Genomic DNA, 14,373 nt, shown 5'->3' on the forward strand with positions numbered 1-14,373 from the left:
CCGGTAGCTCACGAGCTACTCGTTGGAGAATCCTAATTCAAAGGTACTCTGAGTTGATGGGGGGCTTTGGCTTGCATTTTATTGCATGCTTCAAAGCGGGTCAAGTAGAAGGCTAAAATCTTTTTTAAAGTCTTTAAGCTTTAAGGATCTCACTAAATTATATAATTTCAGCAGTAACATGTTTCCAACAAACAAAATCAGATGTTGGCCACACATAGTTATCGGGTTTATTGATGACCTATTTTAGGTTTTGTAAAAGTATACTGTCCCCTGCCAAATCAATGTTGATCTAAAATTATGGGAAACAGCCTTTACAACAAGGTTTTTACAACGTTGTATCTTTACCATGCATTTATGACCACACATGTTTTTAGAATGCATATGCTTTTACAATGTATGCCTTTACCACAAATTTAAGGTAAGTTCTGGGGTTTGGGGGGGGTCTCCCCCACAAATACATTGTTTACCAATGTGTAGTAAAGGCATACATTGTAAAAGCATATATTGTAAAAGCATATGCAATCTAAAACAATGCGGGGTAAAAAATGTGTGGTGAAGGCATAATGAGTATTTCCCTATGTTGTTCCAACATACAATCAAAATGATGACATTAGTAAATTTAGAGGATAAATTTGTAGCTTAATTTGTCTTGCCTAAGCCAAATGTATTTTAGTTACTTCAAAAATATAATCTGAGGTACATCTTCTCACTGTTTTATCTTGTACCCTTGCTACATAAAATATGACACTCTGATGTATGCCATAAAAACATCATTCAGATTAGAGATGCTAGACATCTTCCTAGGCGCGTTGCTGCAGCTATTCCTCTGATGCTGCCAACTTTCATCGCTACGGGTGGAACTAAATTACAGGTGGGTCCACTACAAGTAGACAATAAAGATGCACAATGTTAGCAGGTGCAGTGCTAGGACCATTTCGAATAGCTTGAATGGCAGGCAATTTAGAAAACTGGGCACTGTGCCTGACGGCAAAAATTGGAAAGGGGTTGGAACTTGCTCATATACATACAACATTAAGGCATTCTGACAGAGTGAGACCCAATCCTAACAGTCACTTTTACAAATCAACCAAATCTTCTAGATCTGTAACACTCAGAGATATTTCTCTATTTTTGCAGTTTATATAGAACAAACTCGACCCGAAGGTATTCAAGCACTTAACATGAGCACCAGTTACATTAGACATTCATTTTTTGTGGGCAGGAGGAGACTATTTGATTCGCCCAGAATCACAGGATGTTAAGCCGACACCGTGACTCAAACCTGGTTCCCCAGTTCCAAAGTAGGCAGCTCTGTCCGTTACCACATCCTCTTTGCTACAATTCATGCATGTAATATTACATTTAATACTATTTAATACAGTGCAAATAAAAATAACACTTTCCTAGAGCATACCACACAGGCACAGAATACAATCCATATACGCAGAATGCATACAGAATAAATAGCATATGCAAAGCAACAAGCTCAGCTCCTATTTCCACCTGAAAATCAAGGCCCTCTAAGAAAACTTCAGTGAACGGACCTCAAAAACCACCCCCCTATCCACCTCCAACAACCAGCCCACCATCACTGCCTGGAAACCTGTTACCACCGAGGGCACCGCCACTACTATGAAGAACACCCACTCAGAAGCCCCCATGGACCCCTGCCCACTGCACATCTACCACAGAGTCGCCGCCGCCACAGCACCTGAACTAGGCCGGACCATTAATGCCTACTCCGAATCCGGCATCTTCCCCGACTGGAAGCGGGCAGAGGTCAAAACCCTCCTCAAGAAGCCCTCGGCAGATCCGACAGACCTCAAAAACTACCGGCCCATCTCTCTCCTCCCCTTCGCTGCCAAAGTCACTGAGAGATTCGTAAACGCCCAGCTGACCGCCTTCATCGAAGAGAACGCCATCCTAGACCCCTCAAAGTCCTGATTCCGAAGCAACCACAGCACAGAGACAGCCCTCCTCGCCGCCACCGATGACATCCGCATGCTACTCGACCAGGGCCACACTGCGGCCCTCATCCTACTAGACCTCTCCGCAGCCTTCGACACCGTCTCACATTGCACTCAGCAGCCAGCTCCACGACGCTGGGATACGAGGAACCACCCTTGACTTGATCGGATCCTTTCTCTCCGGCAGAAACCAAAGGATCAGACGCCCACCCTTCCTCTCTGAACCCACAGAGAACAACTGCGGAGTAACCCAAAGATCCTCGCTCAGCTCCACGCTTTTCAACATCTACATGGCCCCCCTCACCGCCATCGGCAGACAGCATGGGCTCAGCATAGTATCCTTCGCCGATGACACCCAGCTCATCCTCTCCCTCATGAAGAACCCCGAAGACACCAGACTCTGCTTCCAGGAAGGAATGAAGGACATTGCAGCCTGGATGAACAACAGCTGGCTGAAGCTCAACTTGAGGTCCTCATCCTTGGACAACACCTGGTGGCCTTCCGCCCTCGGGAACCCACCCATCCCATCAGACCACGTCCGGAACCTCGGCATCATCCTAGACTCCTCCCTCACCATGACCCACCAGATCAACTCTGTCGCCTCCACCTGCTTCAACTTCCTCTGCATCCTCCGCAAGACCTTCAAATGGATCCCCCTCGAATGCAGAAAGACTGTTACCCACACACTCATAACCAGTAGACTGGACTATGGCAACACCCTCTATGCCGGAACTCTCCTACACAAGCTCCAAACCATCTAGAACACAGCAGCCGGGCTCGTTCTCGGAACCCCACGACAAAAACACATAACCCGACACCTATGCGACCTCCACTGGCTCCCCGTCGAGAAGAGAGTAACCTTCAAGCTACTCACCCACGCCTACAAATCGCTCCACAACATCGAATCCAAATACCTCAACGAGAGAGTCTCCTTCCACATACCCAAAACGAACCTCTGCTCTGCCGACCTCACCCTGGCAGAGACCCCACGAATTCGCAGAACCAGAGCAGGTGGAAGAGCCTTCACCTACATTGCAGACAAGGCCTGGAAAGAGCTCTCAGTCAACATCAGACACTTCCCTACTCTGTACACCTTCAGAAAGAACATCCAGATCTGGTTCTTCGACTGAACCGAATCAGGACCCCTCCCTCCTCCAGCACCTTGAAGTCCCTCATGGGTGAGTAGCGCGCTTTATGAAACCCTGATTGATTGAAAGCACTCATAAGTCAAAACATACGCTTCAAAACAAAAAACGAGTAATAGCCACATAACACTCAAGTAACAAGAATCATGTATGTAACACACACGAAATTAACCTAACATACCTTTAAAGCTGCCTTGATATCCATACAACATTCAGATACCAAAGTTTATAACTGTAGAGTTCTTAAGAATCTACACACAAAACAAATTGCAGTGTTTAGTGCTCACTTGCCCTTTGAACGTACCGGATCTCTTTCTCTCTCTCAGTCTATTGATGGAAACTGTATCTACTAGCCATAAGACTCAGACATAATATAACTTACAAACACACAATCTCACCTATTATGCTGCCTGTGCAAGCAACCCACCGACAGGAAAATAAGCCCAAGATTCTCACTAAATACCTAGGTTCACTTTATATCCTTGAAAACCTTACTAAAACATGTTATTTGCTTCATTTTGTAGTGAATATTTTCAACCACATTTGCTGTATCGTTCGTGGTTTACTTCAGTAGCTCAGCTGTGCGCTAGATAAATAAAGCTTGATATAATTCCGCTAAGTACTAGTCGTAGTTGAAACAAGTTTGACTTGGTCCAGCAGGTGGCAGCAGTGGATCGGTTTTCAGTTTCAAGAAAACGGTAGATTTAGGAAACGTTTGTATCGGTGTCAGACTATTGTCCTTGAGGAGATCAGTTTTAACCCCTGTCCATTTTTCATTTTCGCCTACTTTATTTAATTACTAGTAGCTTATACAGCGGAACAACTTTGGCTTTTTTTCTCCATTTCTATATTTATTTGTAGTTATCTGTACTGGGAAAAGACTCGGAGGCATCTTATTCCTTACACGCGGACTTATCCACAAAGGTATTTTGGAGAATGCAATGTAGTACTCCTGTAATGCTCCAATATGTACTTTTACATACATGCCTTTGTGAATTGGACTCAAAACATTTAGAATTGGACTATTTATGTACAATTAGTACAAACAGAAAGGACTGTGACATCTTACTGCTGGGGTTGCCGAAGGAGCAAGGCTGTGTAGTTGTGATTGCACTCGATGCCTCTTTCCTCACCCACCCTGCACTCCTTGGCTCCTGCTCATTCCCTTGCAGGCTTTCCATCCCTCTTTTCTACCTTTGTCTGGGTTTACCTTTCTCTTCTCCTTTCTTCCTCTCGACTGGTAGAATCTGTTGTAGACACTCCAGCATTCATGACATCACCAAGCACTCCAGCATTCCACTACATCACGAGCACTCCAGCATTCCATGACATCACCGAGCACTCCAGCATTCCACTACATCACGAGCACTCCAGCATTCCACTCCAGCATTCCACTACTTCACCAAGCACTCCAGCATTCCACTACATCACTGAGCACTCCAGCATTCCATGACATCACCAAGCACTCCAGCATTCCACTACATCACCGAGCACTCCAGCACTCCATGACATCACCAAGCACTCCAGCATTCCACTACATCACCAAGCACTCCAGCATTCCATGACATCACCAAGCACTCCAGCATTCCACTCCAGCATTCCACTACATCACCAAGCACTCCAGCATTCCATGACATCACCAAGCACTACAGCATTCCACTACATCACCGAGCACTCCAGCACTTCATGACATCACCAAGCACTCCAGCATTCCACTACATCACCGAGCACTCCAGCACTCCATGACATCACCAAGCACTCCAGCATTCCACTACATCACCAAGCACTCAGCATTCCATGACATCACCAAGCACTCCAGCATTCCACTCCAGCATTCCACTACATCACCAAGCACTCCAGCATTCCACTACATCACCAAGCACTCCAGCATTCCACTGCATCACTGAGCACTCCAGCATTCCATGACATCACCGGGCACTGCAGCATTCCATGACATCACCAAGCACTCCAGCATTCCACTACATCACCGAGCACTCCAGCACTCCATGACATCACCAAGCACTCCAGCATTCCACTACATCACCAAGCACTCCAGCATTCCACTGCATCACTGAGCACTCCAGCATTCCATGACATCACCGGGCACTGCAGCATTCCATGACATCACCAAGCACTCCAGCATTCCACTACATCACCGAGCACTCCAGCATTCCATGACATCACCGAGCACTCCAGCATTCCATGACATCACCGGGCACTGCAGCATTCCATGACATTACCAAGCACTCCAGCATTCCACTACATCACCGAGCACTCCAGCATTCCATGACATCACCGGGCACTGCAGCATTCCATGACATTACCAAGCACTCCAGCATTCCACTACATCACCGAGCACTCCAGCATTCCATGACATCACCGAGCACTCCAGCATTCCACTGCATCACCGAGCACTCCAGCATTCCACTGCATCACCAAGCACTCCAGCATTCCACTGCACCACTTTCATATTGGCTGAGCAGCAGGGACTTGGAACACTGTGGAGGATGCATTACGTTACAACAGAATCCATACACCACGTCCTGCTGCACGAATGTCCCAGGGCGGGTGGGAAGGGAGTCTACATTTTCCATGAGCTGAAGACATAATACCATAAATTCCTACTTACACAAAGAATTGTTTTCTGCTCCTTCGCCTCAAGTATCAGTGACTTATTGAATACATCCTGGTGAACACACGTGAGCTGAAAAAAAAGAAAAATAGATGAAAAATGGTATTGCACTGCTTTCGGGACCTCGGGGGGTGAGGCAACTCTCAGATCAATTCTGTGCAGCGCTCTGTGCCCACCGGATGCTGCTGTCTTTGCTTTTTACAATCAGACCTGCTTTGGGCTTTATTGGATTCATGGAAGTATTAGCTCGTTGAAATAAAGTAGAAAAGCAGTGCCCCGTCTTATTTCTCAAAGGCAGCACAATATCTGTAGCCAGCACAATATCTTCAAGTCTATAAACCATCCTGCATCTATCGCTCCCCAGTATCATAATTTCCTTGAATTTAGAGACAGTGCAATATCCTAATACCTATGTACAGTACATAGATATACACAATACTGTAGCAATAGACATGTCTGTGTAATATCTAAACAAAATACATTCTCTATCGTCTGCAAAGTATCCATACATTAAGCAGTTATGTTTAATTCTGAAGGCGCCAGTACAGGGGTTACCCGTCCCAATAGCACTGTGAGATTTGTGGTCACACACTCGACCTCCGAGTGAAATATTGTGGCAAAATGAAGAATTACTGGGGGGGGGGGGGGGGGGGGGGGGTCGGAAACCAAATTAGAGATTCACTCAGTAATTCCTCATTTCTAAGGGAAGTCTGAGGGTTCAGCTCAGGTTCACTGTTTATTCTGCACTCGCAGAGTTAACTAAACCCAAGGTATTGCTAATTATGGGGGTGCAGCATTGACACCCCCATATTCAGGGCACTCATAACGAGACCCTAAGTATTAAAAAACGGCAGATAGTACAATATACATACGTACATATATATAGTTAGTTATGTGTATTTTTCTGCGGTACAATCAATAGAAAGAGAAACTGTTTTTGTATCTAATAAAAAGTATAATGTGTTAATATGTATGCACAGTACAATAGCTATATAACATAGACAGACTATAGCTAAGACAAATAAGGGAAGCACAAGAAATTAAAATTTATACAAAGTACAATTTCTACAGAATATGGAAAATGTAAAGCAAGGACAATTCAAGGCAGCACAATATCTTAATATTTATAGAATTCATAACTGATGTAGAAAGCACACTATTGTAAAATAAGATTAGAGGTGGGCAAAGGGTTTACATTCATCCCCAGTGGTAGGCGAATTTTTTAAACACTGCATTGGTGAAGCCAGACAGAGTTTCCTTGAGTTGGTATTGCGAAGATGCAAAGTTTCCCCACCTGGGGTCCCTCACAAATGCACATTTTTCCGGTGGCAGCATCTTCAGGCTTTGAAAGGCGGGGCATGCTATGGCTGAAAATTAGCCACTATGAAAAATATATGGTACAGGAAGGCGCAGATGACGGGGCGGGGTAAGTAGTTGGGATGGGGGTGGGGTAGGGGTATCTAATGGGTGAGTCCTGACTCACCAAGCAAAGCAGAGCACTGTAATATTACGAATCCCCTGCGAAATTAGGAATTTGTCGGGGAATCAGGAATCCTGCACAATTTTACTGTGATAATTCCCATCTCCCCCAGTATGTCATCCAATGGTGCTTTTGGCTGATGACGTGTGTGGGGGAAATACCCCCAAACCTGTGATGTTTCTACTGGACTTGAAACCACAATGGGACCGGTAAGCACTCTTAAGACCACCATGGAGATTAAGGGCCACTCGTAATGAAGGCCTTAATGTATAATTGGATAAAGCCCTTTGATGGGGAACATCCCCCCCTTTTCATCCAAGTGACTTTTATGTAATTAGTCTACTCTCATTTTTGTATCCATAATCCTAAGGCACAGTCACTGGTGTCGTTTGATTCTTTCCTACAACTCGTTCTTTCCTACAACACGAGGCATGCGTTGTAAGACAGGTAACTCCTATGTGCACTGTGCATTTGCTTGTATTTGAAAGAGGAACTGCCACAGAAAAAGTCTACCTCATCGAGGCCATTTTTCTCCAGTTTTATTAAGGTTCTAGGTAGTAGCTTTGTAAGATTAGGCTGAATCATTGTTGCTCAACACCTTCTTCTCCCTGGGGCTCTCTCTTTGAGGAAATCTCACCAGATGCAGTGGCAGCTGTCCCAGGCATGTGAGCATGTTCTCGCCAATGAGAGCCATGGGAGGGTACTACAGCATTGTAGGGTATATCACTGGAGGGGATGCTGCGAAGTTTAGATCTCAAGATGGCAGGCAGCAGCAGCCATTAGCCTCATCTCCTGGCCTAAAACATTTAAACAATGATCTCAATGTGGGCTTGCATGGCTGGTCCTTTGTCGGGCAACTCACTTTCACATATGTTCACTATGATTGCTAAGGATTGCCCAATGAGACGGTTCGTTCTTGCTAGGATGACATTTCATACAGTGACAAACAAACAAAATAAAGTAAATAGAGGTAGAAAAATAGTGTCTGAAGACACATTACCTTAATCCCGGGAAAAGTATGAGTGATTGGTCCAGCAATGGGGACAGAGACTGAGGCCTGTGACAAATAAAGGAAACATTTGTGTTAATGGGTGTGTAAATCAATGCAATTTTGCATGTGATACCAATAAGCGCAAGACGCGCACTTATGCTTTCTGCGTAGTTGACAGTAGTGACTTTCGCAGGTGCTAGATTAACACCACCGTAGATTACAGCTCATCTTTTCCAAGCTCGTGGGGCGACCCACAAACTTGCTAGAATTTGACCAAATTAAACTAATATATTTCACTAATTATATTAATTTAATATCTCAGAGCCAGTGATTGTGCTTATGCGTCACAGATTGTTTGAATCTTCACTTTATGTGTTTGAATTCAAGATGCAGGGGGTTGTTTAACAGTAAATTATGTTGTTGAATGCCATTTAACAAGGATCATATCCGTGGCTTTCTTATAAGTTATAACAATAATCATTGTATGTATTTCTTACATTATTTCAATGTGTGTGTCCTTTAATACATTTCATAAAATGTATTCCTATGAACAGTGAGAATTTTTTCAGACATTTGTAAGGTGTGTGTTTTAGAAGATATTTGCTTGTAGACATAAAACACCATCGATGGAAATAAATATAGGCGGTGATTTGCTGCAAATAATGTGCACCGATATTCTTTTTGAACATATGGCACAATTTTCTAAACAATTAAAACATATTTTAGTATATCAGTAAGTGGCCACTCCGTTCTCCTTTTGGCCACAGAGTAAAATAGAAGCTTTATTTAAATCAGTGACCTGCATGCAGGGAGTTGTCTAGATTACATACTAGTAATGCACATTCCTCATTGTAGAGCTCTGTCTTATCACAGTGTTTGCTGGTGAGATGCTAGTGAGATGGCTCGTACCACTAAAGCAGGAAACTTTGCTGCTGTTATTATTACTGCTGTTAAATCTTGAGTTGGATCTGCCCACCCTTAGCATTTCGAAGCACAATTTTACAAGAATTGTCTAAAAATCCAGAAGTTCTGAATGAAACATTTGAATGTTAATGGGGTTTGCCAGCCTGTCTTATGCGTCCCTAAGATGTTCGTGATCACCGTCCACAGATAACTTACAAATGATTCAATACTAATGGATATTAGCACAATTATACTAAACTACGGCAAAAGCGCAATTCGTATTGTTAGGAAAAATCTAGCTACACAACTTCACACAGCCCATTATTTTTCAAAATGTATGCAGCATATTTTTTAACACCAGTATTTCCTGGTGCACTGACTGAGTTTCTCTAATTGAAGAACGGGGTGGAAAATCAAACCTCAAACTCACAGCCAGAGACAACAGAAGTAAACACATTAAATAGGTTTATACACAATATGCACATTTTAAAATACAATCTTCTCACAGGATCCAACTGGCTGCACTAGTTGTACATGCTCAGATCTCTGACAAGAGCAGTGATGACATCTTAAGGGGACCAGTCAACAAAAGACGTTAAAATACCTCTGCACATGCCATGAAATAACAGCTACAGTAATGTGTACTTTGGCACCAGGCAACCGAACCAACCTCACACTTTGCAGGAAGTGTCACTCAAATTCCATAACATACTTAATGGATGCATTCCTTTTGTCCAAAACATAAGTGGGCCAGTTGCTGAAAAGAGACATTTCACAATGAAATATCACTTCTATTTTCTCAAACTGAATCTTGCCATTTTTATGAAAAAAATGCATATTTATCCACAAATGCCAAATATTCCATTTTTTGGTAGATAAACGTTTGGTCTCCCTTGGAGAGCTTGTCATTTTCACCAAGCTGTCACATCTACTTTTCTCACATACTACAGTTTCTCTCTTTTCACTAAGTTATCATCATCATGACATACCTACATGTGCATCATGTGGCAGGGATCTTCACCACCATTGAGTCAGAGATAGGCTGAATGATGCTATGAATGGCCTCCGTAGAGCAAGGATGGACACCATTGTTCCAGGGCCACCTCTGTGCACCAGATGGCCAGAATTATATCAACATCCACAATATAAACAGGAAGAGACCGCTAGGCAAGTGATAGCCACAAAGTTCCTGAGAACGACAACTGCATCAAGCATGGGCAGGTGACTTTACACTAGATAATGTTACAAAACATGGACCCAAAATGCCTAGGCATTGCCTTTGTTATGCCAGTGATAGCGAGAATGTCACCAGGCATGCCCACAATATGTCAAGGATGGATCACAATGTTGACAGGAGTAGGCGGAAGGCTTAAAGCTGTTCAAGAATGGTCCACAGTTGTATCAGGGGTAGCATATCGCCAAGATAGCTCTCAAAAAGGCAAGCCTGGGCCACTATTATGCAAGGTATAGCCAAAATGTCATTAAGACTGCCAGCAGCATGCCATCGATTAACCAATACAATGCAAGGAATGGGAAGAAATTCACACCACCCTTACCCAGCACAGCTTACCTTTTTCCCAGGGCAAATAGACCTAGATGCCCAGGCACCTCAAACAAATCTCAGGAGAGACACACACACACTCCCTCTCGTTCTCTCTGTCTCTGTCTCTCTCTCTCTCTCTCACTCCTTCTATTTCTCCTTATCCCACCTAAACAAACCTACCAAAACTCCATTCTCCATCAGGGCTCTGTTATAACTTGCCACTTGGTAGGTTCCATGTCCCCCCCCCCTCTTATCCGCTGTTGGTACAGCTTAGAACGTTGGAGTGAAGGCAGCCTTGGAATGTTGACAGACTGCCTTCACAGATGTCATGACTGCCAGCTGCTAGGAGTGCCAGTTAACTTCTGACTTAATAAAGTCTGTTCTCAATATATATATACATGGTGTACTTACTTCATCTTGGCGACGAGGAGAACTGTGGCTGTGGCAGGGACAGCGTGGCACTCTTCCCTGTGAAAATATTCGGCATGCTGGCAACTTGAAGTAAAGAATCGTGAGGCTGGGTAGCGGAGCGCCTACGTTGACCCTCGCTATAAGGCGGTACAGTGGTGAGTTCTATGCGATGGAACTTTGATCTACATCTCTGCGTGAGAGGCGATGGCTGTGGCGAAAGAATGCAGCCTGATTTATGAGGAGGATTCACACGAGTGGCGCAGTCTGTAACGGATGGACAACGGAGGTGGCGTTCTGGTTGTGGTGTTCGCCTGACGGCTGGAGCTGTCCGGTCTGGTGAGGCTTGTGGAGCAGCGGCGGCTGAGGCGACAACTGTACCAGCAGCATATGGATGTGTCCTGTATTGACAGTTGCCGTATCACTTCAGAGGTGGTTCCTGTCATGTGCGATCTGTGAGGAGCAGGAGACCGGCTGTGAGAGGCTGCTGTTTGCCGGGGTGAGGAGCGCTTTTGTTGTGCGGCGGTCGTTGCCGCGGCATCTCAGGGGAGGTCCCGGTCCCGCACGGCGCTGGAGGTGCACCGAGGACTGTCCGTGAGTGGCGGTGGCGTGCTGGAGTTAGACGCGTCTCTGCAGTTGTCTCTGGGGCAGCGGTGCTCGTGTCACGGCGAGGGAGGCAGTCCGGGGACGAGAGGCACCTCGGTGAATGCAGTCTGCGCTGGTGTCTTTACCCAGGCGGATCTCTTCAAAGGAGTGAGGCGCGTCTTTGCTCTTGTCTTTGGGGCAGCGGTGCTCATATCACGGCGAGGGAGGCAGTCCGGGGACGAGAGGCGCCTCGGTGAGTGCAGTCTGCGCTGGTGTCTTTACCTCAGGAGAACACGCTGATCTCTTCATACGGAAGGCAGAAAGAGATACAGGAAACACACGAAGGGACTGCTGGGAGCCTACAGTGAAGATAGAAAGGGGACTGAACTTCTGTTAGGCATTCCTTATGGTGTATCAGTCTCTTTGTATTGTTTTTGAAGGGTGTCACCTTTGAAGAGGGCTCTAGGAGCCCATTTACAAGCAGCCTTACCCCTATCATTAGACTCCTTACCACTCACTTTCACATTTAAGGTCATCATTACATTCTCCTCTGCTTAGCCTCTTAATATTTTTTTTTACAGTACCTAACCATGGCGGGGGCAGGAATGAGTCAACCCCCACCGTTTTTGAATGAATTAGGGGAACCTGACATCCCCTGGAAAAGGTGGGAAGGTATTTTCAAATCGTACCTGATAGCCATTGGTGGAGGGAACTTCTCTAATATTAGGAAACAGCACATTCTGTTACATAATTTAGGTATACAGGGAAGGAAAGTTTACGAGGACATAACAGGGAGATTAGTAGAGGATGAGGTTCAAGATGAGGATGAAGGGGTTGATGTTTATGAATACACATTGCGTAAGTTAGAAGCACATTTTAAAGTGAAAATTAATGTAGTCTTAGAAAGACACAAATTTTTCAAAAGGGTGCAAAGAAAGGAGGAGAAAGTGTCTTCATACATTGCTGTGTTGAGAGGAATGGCAGCTACATGTGAGTTCGGGGCACTTACTGATTCATTAATCAGAGACCAATTAGTAAGGTGCACCAATGAAGAGAAGGTGCAGGAGGAGTTACTCACAAGGAATCCGGATCTGGAGGAAGCCATAAGCATAGCAAAGGGTCTGGAACATACAGCCATATGTATGAGAGAGATGAAAGTGTCAGAAGAAAGGAAAGAAAAATCCATGTCTAAAGAGGCATCGGAGGGGGAAACAGTGTGCAAAGTGGAGAACAAGTTTAGAGAAGGGGTGAGCAACAAGACGGAAGGTCTTAAATGTTTTAGGTGCGGGAACCACAACCACCTGGCCAACAATTGGCGATGCCCTGCAAGGAACGTCACCTGCAGAAGATGTAACAGAAAGGGACACTTTGCAAAAACATGCAATGTAGGGAGCTCAAAGGTTCACATGGTAGATCACCCTGAAGACGTAGTGGGGGAGGAGAAGAATTTTATATGTCAGATAGAAGAAGAAAGTAAGGAACAGAGTACACAGTACCCAACTTGTGAAATAAAGCTAGATGGAGAGAAATTTAAGGTGTATGCAGACTCTTGTTCTCCGTTCACCTTAATAGACAAGCAAGTGTTCAGTGAGAAATTTGCTAAACATAACATCACTTTAGAGACAGCTGACATAGCCCCCACAGGGTACAACAGGGTACCTATCCAGTTGGATGGGATGGTGAGAATGAGAATATCCTTTAAAGACAGGCATACCGTGGGGAAGGTATATGTTACCCGAGAAGGATCATGTCTATTAGGATGGAAACACCAGAAATAATTAGGTATAAGACTCGATCCGAATAACCAGGAGCAGGTACTTCTTATAGACTCCCCGGGGGTAGGGTCCAACCTAGTGAAAGAATTTCCAGAGGTGTTTAATGAGAAACTGGGGGTACTAAAAAACTACATGCACAATATTGAACTCAAGGAAGGAGCAACACCTACTGTACACAAAACACGGTCCATTCCCCTGCTAATGAGAGAGCCTTTAAGAATGGAGTTGGAAAAGTTATTAAAACAAGGTGTCATACAGGAGATAGAATGCTCTGCATGGTTGGCGCCCATTGTCATTACAAGCAAGGAAGGTGGGAAAAGTATTAGGTTATGCGTAGACTTGAGGGCGCTTAACGCTAATATTGTGGTGGACAGGCATCCTCTCCCAAGGATACATGAAATGTTGAGTACTTTACAGGGAGCCAAGTTCTTCAGTGTGCTCGACCTCTCATCGGCATACCATCAAATCCGACTGCACCCCGAATCTCAACCCTTGACTGCTTTCACCACACCATTTGGCAATTTTAAATTTATGAGAATGCCTTTTGGGTTGGCGTCAGCGGCAGCAGCGTTTCAAAGGGCTATGCAGCACGTGTTGAGGAATTGTCCTAAGTCCATGTGTTTTCAAGACGATATTTTGATTTATGGGGCGAGTGACACTGAACATGATGAGAATGTGAAAAGGGTACTCGGATGTTTAAGAGAGGTTGGTTTCACCACCAAGGAGAGCAAATGCAAAATAGGTGTTACCACAGTGGATTATTTAGGGCACACCATCTCGGAGGAGGGGATAAAGCCCAAAATAGACTTGGTGGAGGCAGTAAGAAAAGCACCCATGCCAGCTTGCAAGGAAGAAGTACTTTCTTTTCTGGGTTTAGCCGAGTACATGGCTAGGTTCATAAAAAATGTTGCCATGATAGCCCATCCACTCAGAGAAATGTTGAA

The 14,373-nt window shown here is 44.8% G+C and overlaps 1 protein-coding gene across 1 annotated transcript in view; it reads right to left on the reverse strand.

Moving 5' to 3' along the window:
• The window catches only part of PODXL (podocalyxin like), a 194,421-nt gene that overhangs the window by 74,612 nt on the left and 105,436 nt on the right, over positions 1 to 14,373 (reverse strand). Inside the window, exons 4-5 of the mRNA XM_085653586.1 lie at positions 8,225 to 8,281; positions 5,742 to 5,816 (exon numbers count right to left, since the gene is read on the reverse strand). Coding sequence (XP_085509712.1) covers positions 5,742 to 5,816; positions 8,225 to 8,281 — 132 coding nt within the window. The remainder of the gene's footprint in view (positions 1 to 5,741; positions 5,817 to 8,224; positions 8,282 to 14,373) is intronic.

Source organism: Triturus cristatus, chromosome 4_1 (genome assembly GCF_964204655.1).
Source record: "Triturus cristatus chromosome 4_1, aTriCri1.1, whole genome shotgun sequence".
In the NCBI taxonomy this organism is placed as follows: Eukaryota; Metazoa; Chordata; class Amphibia; order Caudata; family Salamandridae; genus Triturus; species Triturus cristatus.